The sequence below is a fragment of the Rhinopithecus bieti genome, unplaced genomic scaffold, assembly GCF_001698545.2.
Source record: "Rhinopithecus bieti isolate Rb0 unplaced genomic scaffold, ASM169854v2 scaffold_5478, whole genome shotgun sequence".
Classification (NCBI taxonomy): Eukaryota; Metazoa; Chordata; class Mammalia; order Primates; family Cercopithecidae; genus Rhinopithecus; species Rhinopithecus bieti.
Genome location: NW_016805008.1, coordinates 2,263,578 through 2,284,295, shown reverse-complemented (window position 1 = coordinate 2,284,295; position 20,718 = coordinate 2,263,578). Strand labels below are relative to the sequence as shown.

Here is a 20,718-nt window from a genome sequence, read left to right as displayed (position 1 = left end):
TTTTAAACATTAGAATAAAGATAATACAACAAAGGAAAAGAAAAGAAATTTTTCATGTTATAGAAGTGGCAGAGCTTTGTACAAGTAACATTTTTGGGGTAAGAGGGCATATCTGATCCTAGAAAAAACAGCCCTTCAGAACTCAAAGCAGAGAACTAAACAATAGAATACAAAATAATTAATTTCATGAGGCTCTGTTAATAACACCAACAACAAAATTTCTTTTCTGGGAGTGCTGTCATTTTTGTTAACCTTGGATACTTTCATCTTGTCTGATTTCATCATAAAAGAAAGTTACCAAGAAAATTAATACGTTTTGATATAATCATCTTGGATTATAACAAAGTGCTTATAACGAAAGGCATTAAATAGTTCCTCTCATAAGCCTATCTTGTGGTTCCTATTAGCTATTGCTGATAATAGTCTATGCTGCTTATAAACTGGTCCAAAAAATCTTTAGTCCAAAGTTGGAGACACTTAATATCATGTAGATTTTCCTTATATATCAGTGCATCAGAAAAAAACTTTAAATTTTATGTTAATCAGAAGTAAATAAAACATACACTTTAAGGTCACTTTCAAGATTTTTTGCAAAATGAATCTTTAAAAAATATGCATTTTGATTACTTCCTGGGGCAGTCACTTATTTACAATTTAAGTACAAAATTTTTTTTGAAATAGACAAAAGTAGCTTATAAGTAGTCTTATTTCTTTTCCCCTTATCCATAAGGCTTTTCTTGCTCTTCATTTAGGTGAAATGGGATATGGCAATGATAGACAGCTACACAGTTATTTTGTTGCTAGGCTATGTGTGTGCCCATTTAACCTGCTTCCTGAGAGAGCACAGTTTCCAGAATGCTATGTAAAAATACTCCTTTGGTTCCTGGGAGGGGGAAAAAAAGCGAGTTGACATCCTCTCTAGACCACATTTGTTTAGCAGGTTGGAGGGGGCATGAAAGATGAAAGATATATCCACAATGAACAAACTTGAAAAAAACTGACAGCTCCCTATCTTACATGAGGTAACAGATGGGGACATGGTTGTGTGCGTATCAGTGTGTGTTCGGGGGTCTTCAGAACAAGGAGCAGACAGGAGCTTTTGCCTTCTGCTTGCTTTCTTCATTTTCTTTCTTTCATAACTGCCTGTTCCTCTACCTTCTCACATATTTACAAAATACATAGAGGGAGCATTCTGGTTGTCTTTTCCCGAAGGCATAAACAGACACATTCTCTCTTTCTCTGTCTCTCATCTAAGGTATATTCCCAAAGTGTAAGTCAGCTTTATGTGAGCCTTGTAAAATGAATCTTAACAGAATTCCCAAAGTGATCATAGACCTGGCTTATGAATGGTGCACTTCATCCCTCAGATGTCCCCTATCCACTCCCACCCTCTCAGCCTCCCAATCACACATGAACAAATACCCATCCTCTCTCTCCAGGTGCCAGTAACCCTCCTGACTCCAGCAATCAACACACTAAGACTCTGCAGCCCCTTTCAGGCAACTTGCCTGGGATTCTATCAGAAGATGAGATATCCCATCCCCCAGTATTCCAGGTCAACTCCCCATCCCCATCTCCTTATCTATTATGCTTTGGAACTACAGGCCCCAGCCCCAAACTCTCCAAAGTTTTCATTGCACAGATGCTGAACTCCTCCTCTGTCTGCTTTGCAGCAACCAGAGGTACCCTAAGCTTCTTCAAAACAATAGAGGCTCAATGGTTGTTTCTGGTGAATCAAAGACTTGACCCATTTGTTGTAGACATTGTTAATCCATGTGTAATATCAATTTTTTAAATACCTGCACAAATATTAGTAGAAATACAAAAATCCCTTGAAAGAAATCAAATGAGTAAATATGACTATGATAATACAATCATCCTTGAGATTTATACCATTATTGTTTTGTACATGTACCACTTGTTCCCTTTATAACAAGTGCATAGCTTTACTGCTGCTAACATTTTGATCTCTTTTCTGCTGGGGACACTGCTTTTCAAGGTCTTTTATCAGTTTTATAATATGTCCTATGTTTCTGTACCATTTTAAATAAAGAGCTTGTTTTTCAGGTTTCAGATAAAAGCAACACTGATGCTTCACTGAAACAAGAAAAAAAGGAAATTCCTCTTATAAACCAAGGTAAAAAAAAATCAGCTCATATATATATTATAATGTTTGAGACGTTTTCAATATGGCTTGACAGCCTAATATATAGATCAGAAGTTTGTCAGCAACTTGGATTTTAAAAAATTAAGTTTGTTGTTCTGGAAGTGACAGGAGTAGAGAGAGGGTGAGCTGCCAACATTGTGTGTTTTGGTGGGGCAGAGAGACACTTTCTGACCGAGGATAGTGTCCCCAGCACTGCCACACTGCCTGAAATTTCCATAGACTTACGCCACTCTCTGTCTTGAATTCTCATTCTAATGTTGATTAGGATGGAAATCAAGTCAATACTTTTCAAAATCTGTTTTGAAAATTATGATGATGACAGTTCCTGTGTTTTCATCTTTTAGTAACTTTTTGCTTTTCATGATTCTTCTGAGGTCCCTAAAAGTAGTTCAACAAACACGTTTATTAAATAGTTTTCTTCATGTCCAGGCGATGTAATGTGTCTCAGGTAAAAGACTTGAACTTACTTAAGGCATGAAGTTGCCGTCTTACAATATTCAATCCAGTAATAATTTCCTGGATAGAGAAGCTGAAAACAAACTGGATTCAAAATGTTTTATTTTCTTAGTGTTCATTGTTATTACTGTAATTCTTTCGTTATACATTCTAATATTATTACGCCATTATCTTTTTATTTTGATATTATACCATTGGACCCGAGAAGCACATCCATTATTTTCATCGTCTTTGTCTTATTTTGAAATAACTTTCAAAGATCTTAGTCTCAGCTCATTTGGTTTCATCATTCCCAATCCTTTTTTTTATCAATCCATGCCATGGTTTTATGTTCTCTTTTGGTGGCATGTTTTTTCTTCCTTCATACTTTGTTGCTTAGGTAATGTAATCACATTCATTCACAACTTTATGTTTGAGCCCATTAGTGAGGTCCCTAAGAAATCACACTTTTTCTTTTTCATCTTAATTACAATAATTTGCAATTCCACCATCAGGATTTCTTTTGTAAGGGTGTCTTAATTTTAAAGCCAATCTTTTATAGACAGTTCAAACTACTACTGTGCCTTCAAGTATGGTTCTGTTGGATTTCCAAACTGTACTAGAAAAATTGCTAATGTAATTTTACCCTAAAATTAATATTTAAATTTAAATACTCTTCTTAGGTTTGGCAGGAACAAATTGTGAAATGTTTTCAAATGACTATTATTTTGAATTAGTTAGCTGTTGGGTTAAAAATTTTCACTTTGCATTGCAAGTCAGTGAATAAAACCAATGGTGCCTGCACAGCATGGTTGGAAAACATCTGTCCATTCATCCTTTTTCCTTAAAAGGGTCAGGCAGATCCTCAGCCATTCACCCACCATCTAGAACTTTGCTTGTTGATGTCCTCTGCTACTTAGCTTCCAATAACCCTAAACTTGTTGGTAAAGGTTTACTTAGTGTAACAAGGTATCTAGACAGTTATAATAAAGACTTCTACATGGAAGAAGGACACATTGACTCATTGCTTATACTGTCCCCAAGACACTCTTAGAACAATCCAAGTGGATCATAGAATTTCTGCTTTGCTGTGAACTGGAAATAAATCACCAAACTCTGTGAACCTGTAATTCTGAAGTCCTCTGAATGAGGAGACTAACTAAATGACTCTAGGTCTCTTCCTGCTTTAAAGTTCACCTTCCTACTGGAGACACATTTTGTATTGGGATCTGTCAGAATGTCTTTGAACCTGAACCCCAAATAGGAGAGAGTGGGATACTAGGGGGAAGATGGTTGTCTTGGTAGAGGCTGGCGAAAACAGGGAATCAAAAGTTCTGATCAGTACTCCAGGCTTTGGTAAAAAATGTCAATTTAAAAATTACCAAAAAAGAGTTACAGAGTCTCTTGGATAACTGTCTATACTACATAAACTTTATTTTGAAACACTATAAACTACCTTAAGAACATATTATAAATCTCCTTACAATTGATACAGTTTTATAAATGGATGTTTGAATACAAATCCATATTATACAGAGGTAGGTAATGAACCGCTAACATTTCTTTTGGTTCAGTTTATTGTGTGACCATCCAAATGCGATTGTTTGTCTATGTTCTTTTGAAGAAAAACAGGAGCTGTGCAATGATGTTCTAGCAATGAAAAGAAGCTCTTCATTACCTAGCTGGAAAAGGTGAGTGTACTACAATTATACAAATTCCAAGTGAGTGCAGTTATACTGCTGAAAAGTAATTATCAATGTTTAAATACAAGAAGAAAGAAAATAATAGCAACAAAAGCAATCAAGAATGGAACCAAATTTTACAACAGAGACATGAAAGAATTAGCAATACACCTTTCCCCCAAACCTTTTCATTTCTTTTGTGAAGAATTGGAAATAATGAAATGGAGCTGGCTTAACTTCCTACCCACAGCAAGTAAACAATTCAAATTACTTTAATGTAGTCAAAGAACTGAAAATGTCACACATATATAAGGTATGATTATGAAATCATTAACTGATTTTTTTCCCCTGTGGTTCATTATCTTATTGTCATACATACATGTAATTATAATCATTGCATGCTAGAATTTTCTTGACATAAGAATTTTATCACTTTTAAAATGAAATCAGCTGAATGTTTTAGATATCCAATAGAATTAAAAAAATATTTTCAAGGAAGCAAATCCTTATCCTCTGTTCCAAACCTAAGCTGCTTTCCAGGCATTCAGACCCAGTTTCTCTGAATCCAAATCCTGTGCTCTTTGCATAGGAGCACATTGAATTAAGAGCAAGAAAAAACGGAGAGGGGCTTTTATTTCCCTGCACTTGCTAACAGGGTAGTGAGTCAATCCAGCACTCAGACCTCATCACCTTACTCTTCTACTCCAAAGCCTTTTCAGCCCCCACTACTTTTAAGGTAAGTTACAAACTCCTTAGCATGGCACCAATCCTCTTCTCTACTGCCTCTACTTTTAGCCCCCACTTTGCTTCCCAAAGGTTCTAAATTACTAGTAGTTCTGTTTTATCACATCTCATCCCTTTGTCTGTACCACTTCCTTTACTTGAATGCCTCAGCAACTTGTATGTCAGTGTCAGTTACCCTTTCATTTAAGTCTTAGTTCAAGTTTTCCCTTCTTTAGGGTCTTCTTGACTCTCCTCAGCAAACTCAGGTATTCACAGAGGCACTGTTGCAATGATGAGATTGTATTGTAATTCGTTCAGTAGTTATTTGTTAAATTCTGTGTTCTGACACGCAATGGTGAGCAGTGATCACAGTCAGATGAAGTTATCTGTTTGAATCTTTGTCTTCCCATTGCATACAGGCTCCTAAAGGACATAGGCCTTCTTGTCTTCTTCATAATTCTAAGCTTTTGAAAGATCTTCTCTGACAACTCCATCTAAAGTAGCCCATCCCATTTCTGATAAGTCACACTTTTATCATCCTGTTTTATTTTTTTCAAAAAGTATATTACTATTTTAAAGTATCTCCTTTACCACCTATTTCTTTTTACCGTTTTTTAATCGTAGCTTGCTTATTTTCTCTATTTTTCACTAGATGCCAACGCACTCCATGAGAGTAGGGACTGTCTTGCTATTATCCCTGGGTCTCTAATATCCAGAATGACACTGACTCATACTTGGCACTCAATAATATTTGTTGATTAAATAAGTGACGTAATTTTTTCCCCCAGTGCTGTTGCCAGGCCTTCTCATGGCCGATACTTTGACTTAGAATTATTTATGAAAATTTGCTTTACAATTTAAGATTCATCCAAAAACAAACTAAAACACAGTTGTGTGTATGTGAGTGTGTATATGCATGTATATATTATTTCATGTAATACTTTTTGGTCTTTATGAGATTGTTGGTTTTTTTGTAATCACTGTTGACTTGTAAACACAATATGAATGTTAGAAACAATCCACAAAAAACAAATCTTTTTTTGCAATAAAAGAAAAATCAAAATCAGTATATTCCTTTATGTGAATTTCAAGAAGAAGCAAAAATAATCCATGGAGATAGAAATCAGAATGGTGATTGCCAGAGTGGGAATGGGGTGAGGATTGACTGGAAAGGGGCTTTAACGACTTCTTGGGTGAAATGTCCCATAACTTGATCTGGGTGATGGTTTTTTTTTTTTCATACTTTAACTTCTAAGGTACATGTGCACAACGTGCAGGTTTGTTACATAGGTATACATGTGCCATGTTGGTTTGCTGCACCCATTAACTTGTCATTTACATTAGGTATATCTCCTAATGCTGTCCCTCCCCTGCCTCCCAATCCCACTACAGGCCCCGGTGTGTGATGTTCCCCACCCTGTGTACCTGTGTTCTCATTGTTCACTTCCCACCTATGAGTGAGAACATGTAGTGTTTGGTTTTCTGTCGTTGTGACAGTTTGTTCAGAATGATGGTTTCCAGCTTCATCCATGTCCCTGCAAAGAACATGAACTCATCTTTTTTTATGGCTGCATAGTATTCCATGGTATATATGTGCCACATTTTCTTAATCCAGTCTATCATTGATGGACATTTGGGTTGGTTCCAAGTTTCTGGTATTGTGAATAGTGACGCAATAAGCATATGTGTACATGTATCTTTATAGTAGCATGATATATAATCCTTTGGGTATGTACCCAATAATGGGATTGCTGGGTCAAATGGTATTTTTAGTTCTAGATCCTTGAGGTATTGCCACACTGTCTTCCACAATGGTTGAACTAGTTTACACTCCCACCAACAGTGTAAAAGCGTTCCTATTTCTCCACATCCTCTCCAGCACCTGTTGTTTCCTGACTTTTTAATGGTCGCCATTCTAACTGGTGTGAGATGGTATCTCATTGTGGTTTTGATTTGCATTTCTCTGAGGACCCGTGATGATGAGCATCTTTTCACGTGTCTGTTGGCTGCATGAATGTCTTCTTTTGAGAAGTGTCTGTTCATGTCCTTTGCCCACTTTTTGATGGGTTGTTTTTTTCTTGTACATTTGTTTTAAGTTCTTTGTAGATTCTGGATATTAGTCCTTTGTCAGATGGATAGATTGCAAAAATTTTCTCCGATTCTATAGGTTGCCTGTTCATTCTGATGGTAGTTTCTTTTGCTGTGCAGAAGCTCTTTAGTTTAATTAGATCCCATTTGTCTATTTTGGCTTTTGTTGCCATTGCTTTTGGTGTTTTAGTCATGAAGTCCTTTCCTATGCCTATGTCCTGAATGGTATTGCCTAGGTTTTATTCTAGGGAAAACAAATCTTAATAGAAGAAACTTACCAAATGCATTATGAATGATGGTGATGATAAAAATGATCATAACAACAATAATAGGTATTATTTACTGAGCACTTACACTAAACATTGAGCTACATTCTTTGTATATCCTCAATATAACTCTATGAAGTAGGCCCTATTATTATTCAACAGAACAAGAAACAGAGGTTTAGAGAGGAATCTCCTGTGCTCTAGTATAGTACTTTTTACCCTTCAACCTCAACGCCAATATGAATGAATCTTTAACATCCCTAAAATGGTTAAAGAAAAAGACTTCTTTAATAAAATGTCAGCATACAGGAGGTTATAACTAATGAGCATTCAGATGTTGTGTAAGTATTCTTTAACAGGCAATTAACCATTAGTTTATATAATGTTCTTAATCTCAAAAAAATCAGCTGAAGTTAGACAGTATAATTAATGCCAAAGAGCTGTTGACAGTAGAAGCACATTCCGTTTGATATAAACTGTTAACCAGTTTTAAAGATCCTCATCTTATAAACATGTAAAACTCTCTGGAGCTGTGATCTTAATTTATGGACATCAGCATGAAAGGATTACCAAAATAAAATCTTTTATTACTTGACAAACAAAACCCTTCGTGATCTGACCCCTACTCGCCCTCCCCAGCTTCATTTCCCATGGCGTGCTGCCCCAGACTCTTGTACTTTTGTTGCCCTGTGGTACTGAAAGCTTTAGTCTCATCAACAAACTATACATCCTTACCGTGAGTTATTTTTCATGCTGCAGCCATGTATCTTTTTAAAACCTGCGTCAGATCACCTCGTTCCCATGCCTGAAAACTTCCAATGGTAGTGCCCACTCTGCTTAAAAGAAACTCTAGTTCCCTCCCCATGCCCACGATGCCCTGTGATCCCAACACTGACCTCTCTCATCTCATCTCTTTCCATTTGCTTCCTGTTCACTCCACCCCAGTAGCTCTGAACATTCTTCTTCCTCTTCCAGGTCGTGACTAAGTATTTCTCTCAACTGACTTTGTTCTTTTTTTTGTTTGATTTCTGTGCTTTTCTCTCAGGCTAAAATAAACTTTAGTTTAAAAGTCTCTTGCATTTGTAGTTAAGTTGATTTTTTTCTGTATTGTAACCACATTACAGGTTCACTTGCCCACTGCTTGCAGAGTCTAATTAACAAAAGCTAGGTCTGGTGTAAAGAAAGTGACTTTTTATTCCAAAGCTAGCTTAGGGGAAGAAGTACAGGCTTACTGCCTTCAGGGTACCACTTCATCTTTGGAGCAGAAAGTGGACACTTTTAAAGGGGGCCTATCATGAATTGCACCTCAGGGGAGGAGGTGAGCAGGTGGGTGGGTCCCCATGCTAGCTTGGTACCTTATCTACTGGGCAGTAGAGTTAGCATTTCATGGGCAGAAGTAGGTTTTAAAGGTGGCTGAAAACTTTCTAGGTGGAGAGAGTTTCATAGTGGGACTTTAGATTGTAAATCAACTGTTACCTCTGGAGGCAGTCTCCTGGTGGCTGGAAGTTCCACTCGAGTTTCTAAGCATACAGTTAGATGAACTTGCCCTCTAGGGAGTTTCTAGTGAAGGGGAGGTAAAAGGTTTCAATTGCATTTCTAAAGGACTATGTAGGAAGTGGGGAATGGGGAAATGGAGAAAAGAGAAAATAAGAAATAATAAAAAATAATAGTAACTCATTTTCTTTTTCTTAGAAAAATGGGGCTACTTGGTTACAGTATGTTTTAATTTGTTGCTTTTTAAGTATATCCATTGTAGATTTCTGCTGTATGGTTACCATGAGGCTTACAAAAAATATTCTGTAGTTGTTTAACAGGTTTCAAAAGTCTCTTTCAGCAAATGAAAGACAAGTGGTATATGACTACTATTAAAAATAAATTATCACCAATTCCTTTTAGTTGTTACTACCTAAAAACTTTGAAAAAATATGTGACTGGAATAAATATAAATTCTTCTAATTAAGAATTTGTTTCATGTAACTACAGTGGTGGCAGTTTTTAGCATTACACGTATGTTCTTGTTCTCATTTGTTGTATATGAACATTTCACTCCTTTTTGTATATTAATGTTTCTGAAATTGTTAATACCTAACATGATTTCTACTTTGAAATGATAAACCTCAGCTTGCTTAATGTGCCGATGGAAGATGTGAATCTAAGTTCTGGACGCAAAGACAGAGTTTGTGTGAGTGGCAGTGATAAAGTTGCTTCTTCGCCATCGTCGTCTCAAAGCACACCTGTCGAGGAAACAGTGAGAAAACTGAAGTCTAAATTAAGGTAAAGATGTTTACTCACATATTTCCACATGCTTTGTTTCACTTTCTAAGGAGTGACAACTCCTGTTGTTTTCCCTACTGAGTTTTAATGATACTGAATAAATTCAATGGCGTGACATTATGACTTTTCTCCTAACTATGCTGATTTAGATATACTATGGGTTAAATGTCTCTTATAATAGAACTGGTAACTGCCTGTTGTTACATAGTTTGGCAATATGGTGGACATTAGTCTTCTCTTAAATGTAATAAATACTTTTTACTGAATTTTCTTTCTTTTTTCCCCAACAAAGACTCTTATGACATTATATGGCCTTTTAAAAAAATCTGGGTTTTTTTGTTTGTTTTAGTTTTGGATACTGAACTTATTGAGGGAAATTGAGTTTTGCTTGTTTTGTTCTGTGTAGAATGTTAACATTTGTGGGCATGTTATTTGAGGAATTTAAATGTCTGGGTCTCATTTCTCAAAGGATGGAGACAAGGAGAGGGAAAAGTTCATGATTCAGGGTTTTTCCAAATAGAGACTGATAATAGATGGGGGCCTTAAAATCAAGTCAAAGAAGTCTGTATACCAAAGCATGCTCTAAAATAGGTGCCATGTGGGAGGGTGGGAGGTGGGGCCAGTAGCACCACTAAATTAGTGTACCTCATTGGTGTTGTCGGGATCCACAGACTTTTGTTGGGTTTTAAAGGTCTTGTGTGGGGTAAGAGGCTCTGGGCAAGGGAAAACAAACACATGCCCTACCTGGAATAGTATTTTTCCTTAGGATAGCTGCTTGATTTTTTCATCAGTGATTGACATAATCTTCCTGAAGATGAGAGTTCTCAAACAGTAGAAGCAGTTAGGAAGAAAGAGAAAGATGGAGGAGAACACTTACATAGGGACTGTAGCCTCTACTAAGGCTCAGGCTGTGGTCCCGTTTGTGAGAGGAGACTGCTAACCCCAGTAGACTTGAACCCAATTCTACAGATGCCATGGGCTTGATGAAAGTCTCTGTAGCAGCATCCAGGGCTGCAGGGCTATGATTATGACATGGGCATGAAGGCCCCACCTGCTGTCTCATGCCTAACAACAGTCCTGCCCCAGGAGGAAGGAAGCACTCTTGGTTACATGTGGATGGACCCACCTTGGACTTTGTAGAGGGACCTATTTTCACTACTGACACTAGGGATCCAGAGACAAGTTGTTGATGGAGCAATGAAGACAGACTGCTACATTCCAGAACACCAAGTTCTGACCTCCAAATATCCCATTCTGTCTGGTTGGCAATCTTCCACTAGCCTGGAAATGGGACCAAAGCAGGCCAGACCCTCAGCATGGTTCAGGCATTATAAGGTTGAAAAGGGCCACTTATCCAATGATCTAGATAGATGTCAGTATTATACTGCTGTAGCTTACAGTATAATCCCTAAAGAATGGGATTCTCTAACTAGTTTCCTACCCTCTGCCTGTATTTTTCTAGAAGTAGTATTTAAGATCCTCAGCTTTGAAAGTGGGTTGCTATAAATTTGAATCCTGATGTGTTACTGGTCCTAAAATTCAGGCCTATTGGTTGGTCACTAAAGCATAGTAGTATACAGTAAGTTATATATGCATGTGCCTGTATATATTTGAATAAATGTGAATATCATTAAAAATGTATGACTATGACTACATATCCAATTATTTGGACATTGCTACAAGTGAACCAGGCCTTCTTAATAATAGTAATTGTCACACCAGGCACCGTAGCTCATGCCTGTTATCCCAGTACTTTGGGAGGCCAAGGTGGGAGGATTGCTTGAAAAAAGGAGTTCGAGACCAGCCTGGGAAACATAGCAAGACCCTGTCTCCATAAAAATAATAATAACAATAGCTAAACAATAATAGTTATCAGGTTTGAACCTTTATATTTCAGGCATCCACCCACTTACTTTTTATAAGTTAATTTCTATTCTCACAAATTCATGAAATTGGTGTTATTTTTAAATATTGTATATGGATGAGGAGACTGAAGCTTAGAGGAACTAACACATTACAAGTCTCATGGACAATTACATAAATATGAAGGATGGGGCTGGGGTTTAAGGTAAGGCTTTCTGATTTGGAATCCCATGCTCTTAATCATATATAGTACATACCCTCTCTTCACACTAGGAGACCTATAGGTACCTGTCTGAGTGTGTTGCAGCAGAGTTTGGATGCATAGCTACTTAAATTTCTTTTTCAGATAGATCAACTTTCTTTTTCAAATTCATTATTTTCCTGATTTTTTTCTTGACTAATTTTTGTTATTTGTCTAAGTGTGACATTTCTATTATTTTAGTGAGTTACATGTGATCAAAAAGGGGATAATCTGATTGAGTGTACTAAGACTTTAAATTGCATCCACTTCTATCATTAGGCATCACTAGAAAATTAAAATTTTCGAGAAACTATCTCTCTAATGAACAGACAGACTCTTTACTGCTTAGAATCATCATACTGTTATCAGCTGAGCACTCTGAAAGCTGGATGTGTTAATATATCAGCTCCATTCTGTGTCAGCTTAAATTTTGTGTGGTGATTATTTTATTAAAAATATTCAATGATGAAAAAAATTTGGACAGAACATAGCTTTAACTAAAACAAAATGAGCTCCTTGTCATACCAGTTTTCTCTTTTGCCTTCAGCAACACGTAGTGTATTTTCTCAAATTTCACCAGTGAAAACAGATTTCTTGTTTTCTTTGTTGGGTATTTTGTTGTTTTTCTTGTTGTTGTTTTTGTAGTAGTATTTGCTATTTTATATCTGGTCCACATGTAATGTCTTGAATTTACTAGACTTTAAGTTTTTCAAGGCATGAAGAATGTGGCTCGCTGTGTGCAATGTAAAGGATATAAAGTATAAAGAAATACACAGAATTGTTTACCATATTTACCTTTCTTGTCATATGATAAAAAGAGTAGTAGTTAGAGACCTTTTAAGTGTGAAGGGTGTTCCCTCCATTTGGGTCACTTTGGACATGACATCATCCTTATCCGTTTTCACAATGCCAAGGTAGTGTCTGGCCATCTCTGTGTAATTAATGCTAACAATTAATTAAAAGTATAGTTTTTAGTGTACATACTCATTACCTAATTTTGCTCAGTTAGGCATTTTCCTGTCTTATATTACTTCTTGCTTTTTGTGTATTCGTTTGTTGACTTCCCAAATAAAGTAACATCTTTGAAAACAGATTGAATTGTCCCCAGTATGTCTAACATATATCAGCATGTATTTAAGTAATACTTTTAATTTAATTGAAAGGGATTCGTGTAAAAAGTAGTAAGTAGTATTACTGGATGTTAAAATACTTTTAAATATTGGAGTGCAACTGAGTTAAATTAGTGGTAACTATTAAATTTTATCAGATGATCCTAAATGTTGGAGTAGTATTACATTTCAAGTCTCTTTGAATAATAATAATAGCGGCCGGGCGCGGTGGCTCAAGCCTGTAATCCCAGCATTTTGGGAGGCCGAGACGGGCGGATCACGAGGTTAGGAGATTGAGACCATCCTGGCTAACACGGTGAAACCCTGTCTCTACTAAAAAAAATACAAAAAAATTAGCCGGGCGAGGTGGCGGGCGCCTGTAGTCCCAGCTACTCCGGAGGCTGAGGCAGGAGAATGGCGTAAACCCGGGAGGCGGAACTTGTAGTGAGCTGAGATCCGGCCACTGCACTCCAGCCTGGGTGACAGAGCGAGACTCCGCCTCAAAAATAATAATAATAATAATAATAGCAATAATATTAGTAACAATACATATTTGTTATGCACTTACTATATGCTGGGCATAGTCCTAAGGGCTTTGCATATGACAGCTCAGTCATCTTACAACAATCCTATAAATAGACACTTTTATTATCGTCATTTTACAGATGAGAAAACTGAGACATGTAGAGGTTAAGTAATTTGCCTAGCATTATATAACACTTAAGTGGATAGAGCTTAGGTTTGACTTCCTGTCAATCTGACCCCACAGTCCTTGCTCTTAACTGTTGAACTGTAATGCCTTGTTTTGGTTTATTGTTGTGTATGTAAACTTGATAAGGCAGACTCCGTTTATTTCATTTCTATAAAATATAAACATGCTTTTGTTGCCTTAGATTTTAAAATACCAAAATAAGTTTAAAAGAAAGTCACTTTTTAATATTTCTGCCAGTTGTTAAAGGAAAAGGCCATGAAAATACATACACTAGCAGTTGAGGTCTGCCAAAAAAACATTATTAGAACTGTGCCATTTCCATTTCATACTAGTCTTTTACTGAGTTGAGGAAGAAAGTTTTGGTCAACCTCCAGTAGGAAGCTTGCTCTTCTCCTTAGCCAGGACTAAGCTAATTAACTAGGTTATTGTTTAAAAAGACAAGCTGGATGACCAGGTAACTCTATGGACTCCTGCCCATGTCTACCACCTTTAGAAAGAGTAGAGTTGTATCATCATGAGCCAAAGATTTTTCTTAGTAAAAATTATTTTGTTGAGAAAGGAATATGACTATGGAGTGAAATGGAAATGGCCCTTAACTGGAACCTTTCAAAGCTTGGCCATGATTTATAGAGATAGTGTTGATTTAGTGGTTCAGCTCACTTAATTGAACTCTATAAAAACTTCAAATTCAAACTTGCAGATATGAATGTGGATTCCACAGAAATTCAGCTGAGATGGGCATCATAGCCAAGATTCTGGATGAAAGTAACAACTTTGGAGATCTTTAGGATATTTATTTCTTGAATTCTTGAGAAGAAAGACAATGTTAAACAAAAATAAATTTCTGATTTTATTATCAACTCTGGGGTTAAAATTCTGAGTAAATGCTTCAAGGGAAGGACTGTTCCTGTTCCTAAGTGGGACAGAAGTCCTATTGAAATGGCAGCACTTGGTTCAGGAGTTGCCCCAGATGCTGCATCTACTTGACGCAGTGGCTCCTAGTGGATGAATGCTGGTTTATTCCTATAATTTTGTGCTTTGTGTCTCCTGGCCCACGTTGAAATGTACTTTATGGATTCATGGCTCACTGTGTCTGTTCTAGGGGAAATCTCAAGTTTGAGGATAGAGAGAGGTTAGATAAGATGTATCCTCAAGAACAAAGAAAGTTTTGCTGAAGAATATCATTAAAGAAAGGGACTCAAGACAATAAAACTGAAGTAATTTTTAAAGAGTTCTTAAGCATCTACAATCAGACCCTAAGTCTATGATTTTGGTATCCTATAGGTTTTACAGAATCTAATTGTTTTCCTGAATTAAATTTGCAGGAAAAGAGAAAGGCCTGTGTGTTTGTGTTTAGAGACTGCAAGTTGCTGGGTAATTTGTCTTCCTCTCTAGTCAGTCTTACAGACCAGAATCTCCAGGGGAGAAGCGATTTAGAAGCAATCTGATGTAGAAGAGAGTAAAAGGCTCAATACCAGGGAGTCCAGGAGGGAGACAGACATTGAAGGAGGGTACAGGGAACTGACTTGGGCCTGGTGGGGTGGGGTGTCTTTAATAGCCAGGAAATCAGAGAAAATAGGAATAATTCCTCAATCAGAGTTTCCATAAAGATTGCATGAAATTATGTGTAGAAAATTATAGCAGTGCTTGGCACAATTCTAGTACTTTATAAAGAATAGTTGGATTGACTGGGTGCGGTGGCTTACAACTGTAATCCCAGAACTTTGGGAGGCCGAGGTGGGTGGATCACTTAAGCTCAGGAGTTTGAGACCAGCCTGGGCAACATGGCGAAACCGCATCTCTAAAAAAATACAAAAATGAGCTGGGCGTGGCAGCGCACACCTGTAATCCCAGCTACTCAGGTGGCTGAGTTGGGAAGATTGCTTGAGCCCCGGAGGCGGAGGATGCAGTGAGCTGAGATCGCGCACCACTGCACTCCAGCCTCAGCAACAGAGTGAGACTTAGTCTCAAAAACAAACAAACAAACAAACACAAAGAAAAAATACTTGAATCTGACCAACTTTTGGTCAGATATTACCAAAGAAAAATACAAAATTCCCTGGTGTATGGTGCCGGTGGCCTGGAATAGTTCCTTCACATGCCCCCATCCACTACACTTGGCTAACTCCCACTCTTCCTTTATGGCTACTGAAATATGAGTTAGAGCCCCTTCTTCTGGTCTCCATGATGTACCTTTCTCATTGTCCTCCAAGCATTTATCACATGGTGTTGGAATAGCTTGCTTGCTTGTCTCTATTTCTCTGCTAGACCAAATCAGCTCAGTAAGATTGTATTGGGTTCCTAGCATGGGGGCATGATGCCAGGCTCTGTGGGGCACTGAAGGTCAAAAGTGTTGTTTTAGTAGGGGTTTAAAGAATGCCTGTGGAATTGAGTTGAGAAAATGCAAAATGGCAAAAGGTACTGTGATTTCAGTAAACATGAAATCATGTTTAAAGATGTCTATTATGTGTCTGTTTTTAGAAATAATAGTACATACGTAAGACAGTATTCAGACGATAGATGATGTTTGCTATAGATTTTGAAATAGAGATGCCAGATTGAAAGTAATCGAGAACTAATCCAGAACTTTTTTCTCTCACCAACCTTCTCCTTTGGTTTCTCCCCTTCGCTAGTAAATGCTACCATCTAATATTTATTTGTCTAAGAGCATATTCTTAGGGGATTTCTGATTTGCTGTAAATTTAAAGACAAAAGAATTTATACTCACAATGGAAAGAACTAATACTCTGAAAAGGTTTCAAGCCTGTGGTGGGGAAAGGGATCCTGGATTTGAGGAGTAGCAAGGTTAGTTTGTGTAAAAGCTCTCTCACCCCTCCTGCTCCAACAAAACAGCCATAATGTTGACCCAGGTTGCCTTTCCCAGGAACTCCTGTTGCAACTTTTCTTTCTATGCCATATGATTTCTTCTCATCTCATATACCTGGAAACCCCCGACCCCACTTTTTTTTAAATCCCATTCCTACCTCATTCATCTTCTTGCTAGCCAGACAAATAATTCTGAGGAGTGTTGTATGTCATATTTCATGTTTGGGCAATGCCAAGAATTTTCAGCTTTTTGGTTTTAATCCCCTTGAAATTATAAATGTGTATTAATACAAATAATATACTTAAAGTATGAGGAATGTAAATTGTATAAGAAAGAGCTGTTTTGTTTTTGGTATACCATATTATTTTACAACTGGAAACATGTTGTAAATCCCATAGATAATATACATGAAGCTCTTGGAACATGTCAGCATTAGAATACTATGCAGTTTTAAGATGTGGTGGCTATAAATTTCCAGATCTCATATTCTCCCAGGAATGAAATATGTGTCATATAGGTGATTAATCCTAGAAAAACTGTCACAGTAGAAGGATGGGTGCTACTGCCTTGTGACAAAATGAAGCACCTGTCAGAACAACGGCCACCACTATTTAGAAAGAGCAGGGTCCACATATGATTTCTAAGAGCAGTCTTGGAGTCCCTCATGACAAAATTACTCTGGAGGCTTAAACTCTTTGGTTTTCTCAGGAAAAATGTCAGTAAGTCTGAGTCAGCCTAGTTTCTTCCAAGAAATTTGCAATGTTGGGTTCTCTGCAGAAGAGAACACTCAACTAGGTACAGGCCTTTCCTGGACTGGTTGTTTATGGACTGCGAGGCCTTGTGAGGTTGGCTGATTTCTTTTCTTTTTTCTCCCCTTCCTTCCTTCCTTCCTTCCTCCCTTCCTTCCTTCCTTCCTCCCTTCCTTCCTCCCTCCCTCCCTCCCTCCCTCCTTCCTTCCTTCCCTCTTTCAGTAACCTTTTTATTTTGAGATAAATATATGTTCACGTTAAGTTGTAAGAAATAATGCTGAGAGACCCCCTGCGCCCTTCACCTAGCTTCTTGCAAAACTGTAGAACAGTATCACAATCAGGATATTCACATTGATGCAGTCAAGATACAGACCAGTTCCTTCACCAGAAGGGTCCCTCCTATTGCCTTTTTATAGCCACACTCACCTTCCTCTCCCTAGTCTATGCTTTCTGAAAAACACTTTGATGTCAATTCTAAAACAAAATGTTTGGGGTAACTAATATTCATCTTTGCCAGGATGTTTGATACCCAGGAGACAAATCCAGTTCTGACAGGTGAGTGCTACCTCTGTTATCCTTGTATATTCCCATATCTGCTGTGCTTGTATTCCTAGGGAGATTCTTCTGTATTTTTTTCCTGAGTATCAGCTACCATCAGAATTGGAAGAACCTGCATTAAGTTGTGAGGTGAGTTGTTTTTTATTGTTTTTTTTTTTTTTTGGAACTGTGCGGGAATTATAGAATATCCTGAATTTAATCCTCAGTGAAGAAAAATGTAAAGTGTTTCCAATAAGAGGACCTAGAATGGCTTAAGTGAATGAAGATGAGCATCTTTACACAAAATGGTGATTCGTAATTAAACCTAAATTTGAAATCATTGTGACTGTGAGTTATGTAAGGTGGAAAAGATCTTACAGACAGATAGTTGCAGAGATGAAAAGAAACAGGACATGGTCCCTGAGTTCCCTCTCCCCCACCAAAAACAAAGTTTCTGTTCCTTAGATACACCTCATCAGCTGCTTATTATGAGGAGCTGAGCTGCGGATTGGGTAGGTCAGGCACGTTAGGTATCCAAAGCACTCATCTTACTGAAATCACCAAGACATCACTGAGATAGATGAAGAAAATTGTGTCGACCAAACCTCCTCTCAGAAACAGTACCAAACGTGATTGGAAAAAAAACTTCCAACAGCTACTTGGGGTGCAAAGAGTAAGCCTCACATCTATTGGCTATGGTTGAGTAGCAGTAGTCTACAAAGGGCTCCCGCAGGGCTGCGGTGAAGTTGAGTGAGGTGCGCGTGCCTGACAAGCAAGCTGCTCAGCAGAAGTGGAGGGAAGAGCTGCCTAGTGCGGGAGGGTGGGAGGTCTCTTCTCCATCTCCATGCTCACTGTTGCCTGTGGAGACGATGAATATACTTGGTATATACTTATATACTGAAAACAGCACAAATTATGAATGCAAGAGGGACTATATGAGTCTGATCCTGGGCACCCTCCCTAATTTTCTAGTCTGTAATCATTGTTTCTGCCTCTTTACCCTCTACTCTCACCTCATCCTCTCCCATGGGGCTTCTGATTCCACAGCTGAACTATGACTGTTCTTGTCAGGGCCACCAGTGACCTCTTGATAAGTGCAGTGACACTTTTACCTGACCTGTCAGAGGCCTTCAACCTGGGTGACCACTTTCACCTTGAAGCACCTTCTTTTTATAGCTCCCTTGACTGCACACTGCCCATTTTTTTGCTTTCCTCTCTCCCATCTTCTTTGCGGCAGCTCCTATTGTACGTGGTTTCTCAGTGTTGGCATGTCTGAAGGCTTGTTCCTGGGCCACTTTCTTTTCTCTATTAAATGCTATTTGTGGGTGAGCTCATCTAATCTCTAACACTAAAACATTAATACTACCCCCCACATGCCAGTGACTTCCCCATCTGTTTTTCTGGCACTCCCTTCCAAGAAACCCAGACTCCAGCTGCCCTCTTGACATCTCCCTTTGAATATTTATTATTTTATCGCTTCATTTTTCTTCACCTTGATTTCTGTATCTGCACAGTTTTTTTAACTGTGCTGTATTCATTTATGTATGCTCACTTAATTCTTTTTTGGAAGGAAGCAAAGTATAATTTAGTTAATTAATTTAATTAGACTCAGACTTAAAAGGCGCATGGTACCAATGTTGGCCAGTTCTAGACTTTGATGCTTTTTATACTGAATGCTTGCATGATATAACTCTGCTGTAGACAGCAAATTCTCTAAAAGCTAATATCCTATTCTATTATCATTTATGAAAGCTGGAGCAGTGCCCAGAGCATATAAACAAAAAGCTGAAAATGTGTTTCAACCAGGTAAGTGTCCTTTCAGTATCACCATTTATATTCTAAATGATCCTGTGTTCCAAAGGATAAATAATGTACATTTCCAAATGTTAGGTTTGAAAGGAAATCAAATTTGCATTCACTTATCGAGACTTAGATTAATGTATAGCATATCAGATGTCATAAAGCAACATCTTTTTGAATTTTAAAATACTAACATTTCTATAACATGAAGCTATGAAACACTTGGAGTAGGACTGTATCTTGAATAGGAAACAGGACAGTGTGAGCTTTTAAGAAATATTTTCACTGAATCCTCAAAATGCTAGACTGAAGCATAAATTTTAGATTAAAGTTTTAAATTATTTCAAACAATTTGATGTCTCTCTGAGTTAAGTACCTTAGCAATAGTTTTTTAAGTTAGTGATTTTTCCATTCTAAAAGTAGACATAAAGGTAATTAATGCTAATATAAGAAGTAAAACAGTTTTAAAATTCATCCATAGCCTCAAACCATTCCAAGATCACTGATACTAATATTTTTGTGTATTTCCTTACAACCTTTCTCTTTCTCTGGGTAGATTTTTTTTAACAGTTATCAAATAATGCTGTGTATCTAGTCCTTAAGAATTTCCTGGGGGAGAAAGAGTCCAGAGTAGCCTTCAGTTCTACTACAGAAATATCTCAAAAAATCATACGCCCTCAAATCCCTTATTTTACTCTTAAAAAAAAAAAAACCCTGGGACTCCAAGTTGTGAACTTGGCCAAGCTGACATAGGGGATGAATGTTAGAGCCAGGATGGCCATGAAGGTTCCCAGATTCATCGCACAGGCCAGAGTAGCCAAGACTGAAATGTTGGGTCTTTGTTGACACTTTACCTGTGCTTTGTCACCTAGCCACCAGCTCCATCATTAGTGCAAACATTAGCATCTTCTTCTGTATGCTTATGTTTACAGCCATCTTTGGAAAGCTCTCATAACATGAAAATCTGTAAAGATTAAGAGGTGACTGGCACTTCCTGGAGTTGTGCAAAGAATGACTCTAAGCAGAGACACTGCCTCATAGTTTTTATAGGTAATGGAGTACATTCGCATTTTATCTTAGCCAAAAGTCCAAGAAGCAGTTATAATGGAAGACATCTGAATATTCTTGTTTTATAATTGAAAAAGAATGGTGAAGTAAGTTCCCCAAAGACATACGACGAGGCAAACTTGACAAGTAGAACCTAAACCATATTCTTTCTTTTTTTTTTTTTTTTTTTTTTTTTTT

The 20,718-nt window shown here is 37.5% G+C and overlaps 1 protein-coding gene across 1 annotated transcript in view; it reads left to right on the top strand.

Annotated features, from left to right (window-relative positions):
• The window catches only part of MORC1 (MORC family CW-type zinc finger 1), a 183,569-nt gene that overhangs the window by 146,828 nt on the left and 16,023 nt on the right, over positions 1 to 20,718 (top strand). The window contains 5 exon segments of the mRNA XM_017870879.1: positions 2,068 to 2,137; positions 4,227 to 4,293; positions 9,483 to 9,635; positions 17,751 to 17,823; positions 19,426 to 19,479. Coding sequence (XP_017726368.1) covers positions 2,068 to 2,137; positions 4,227 to 4,293; positions 9,483 to 9,635; positions 17,751 to 17,823; positions 19,426 to 19,479 — 417 coding nt within the window.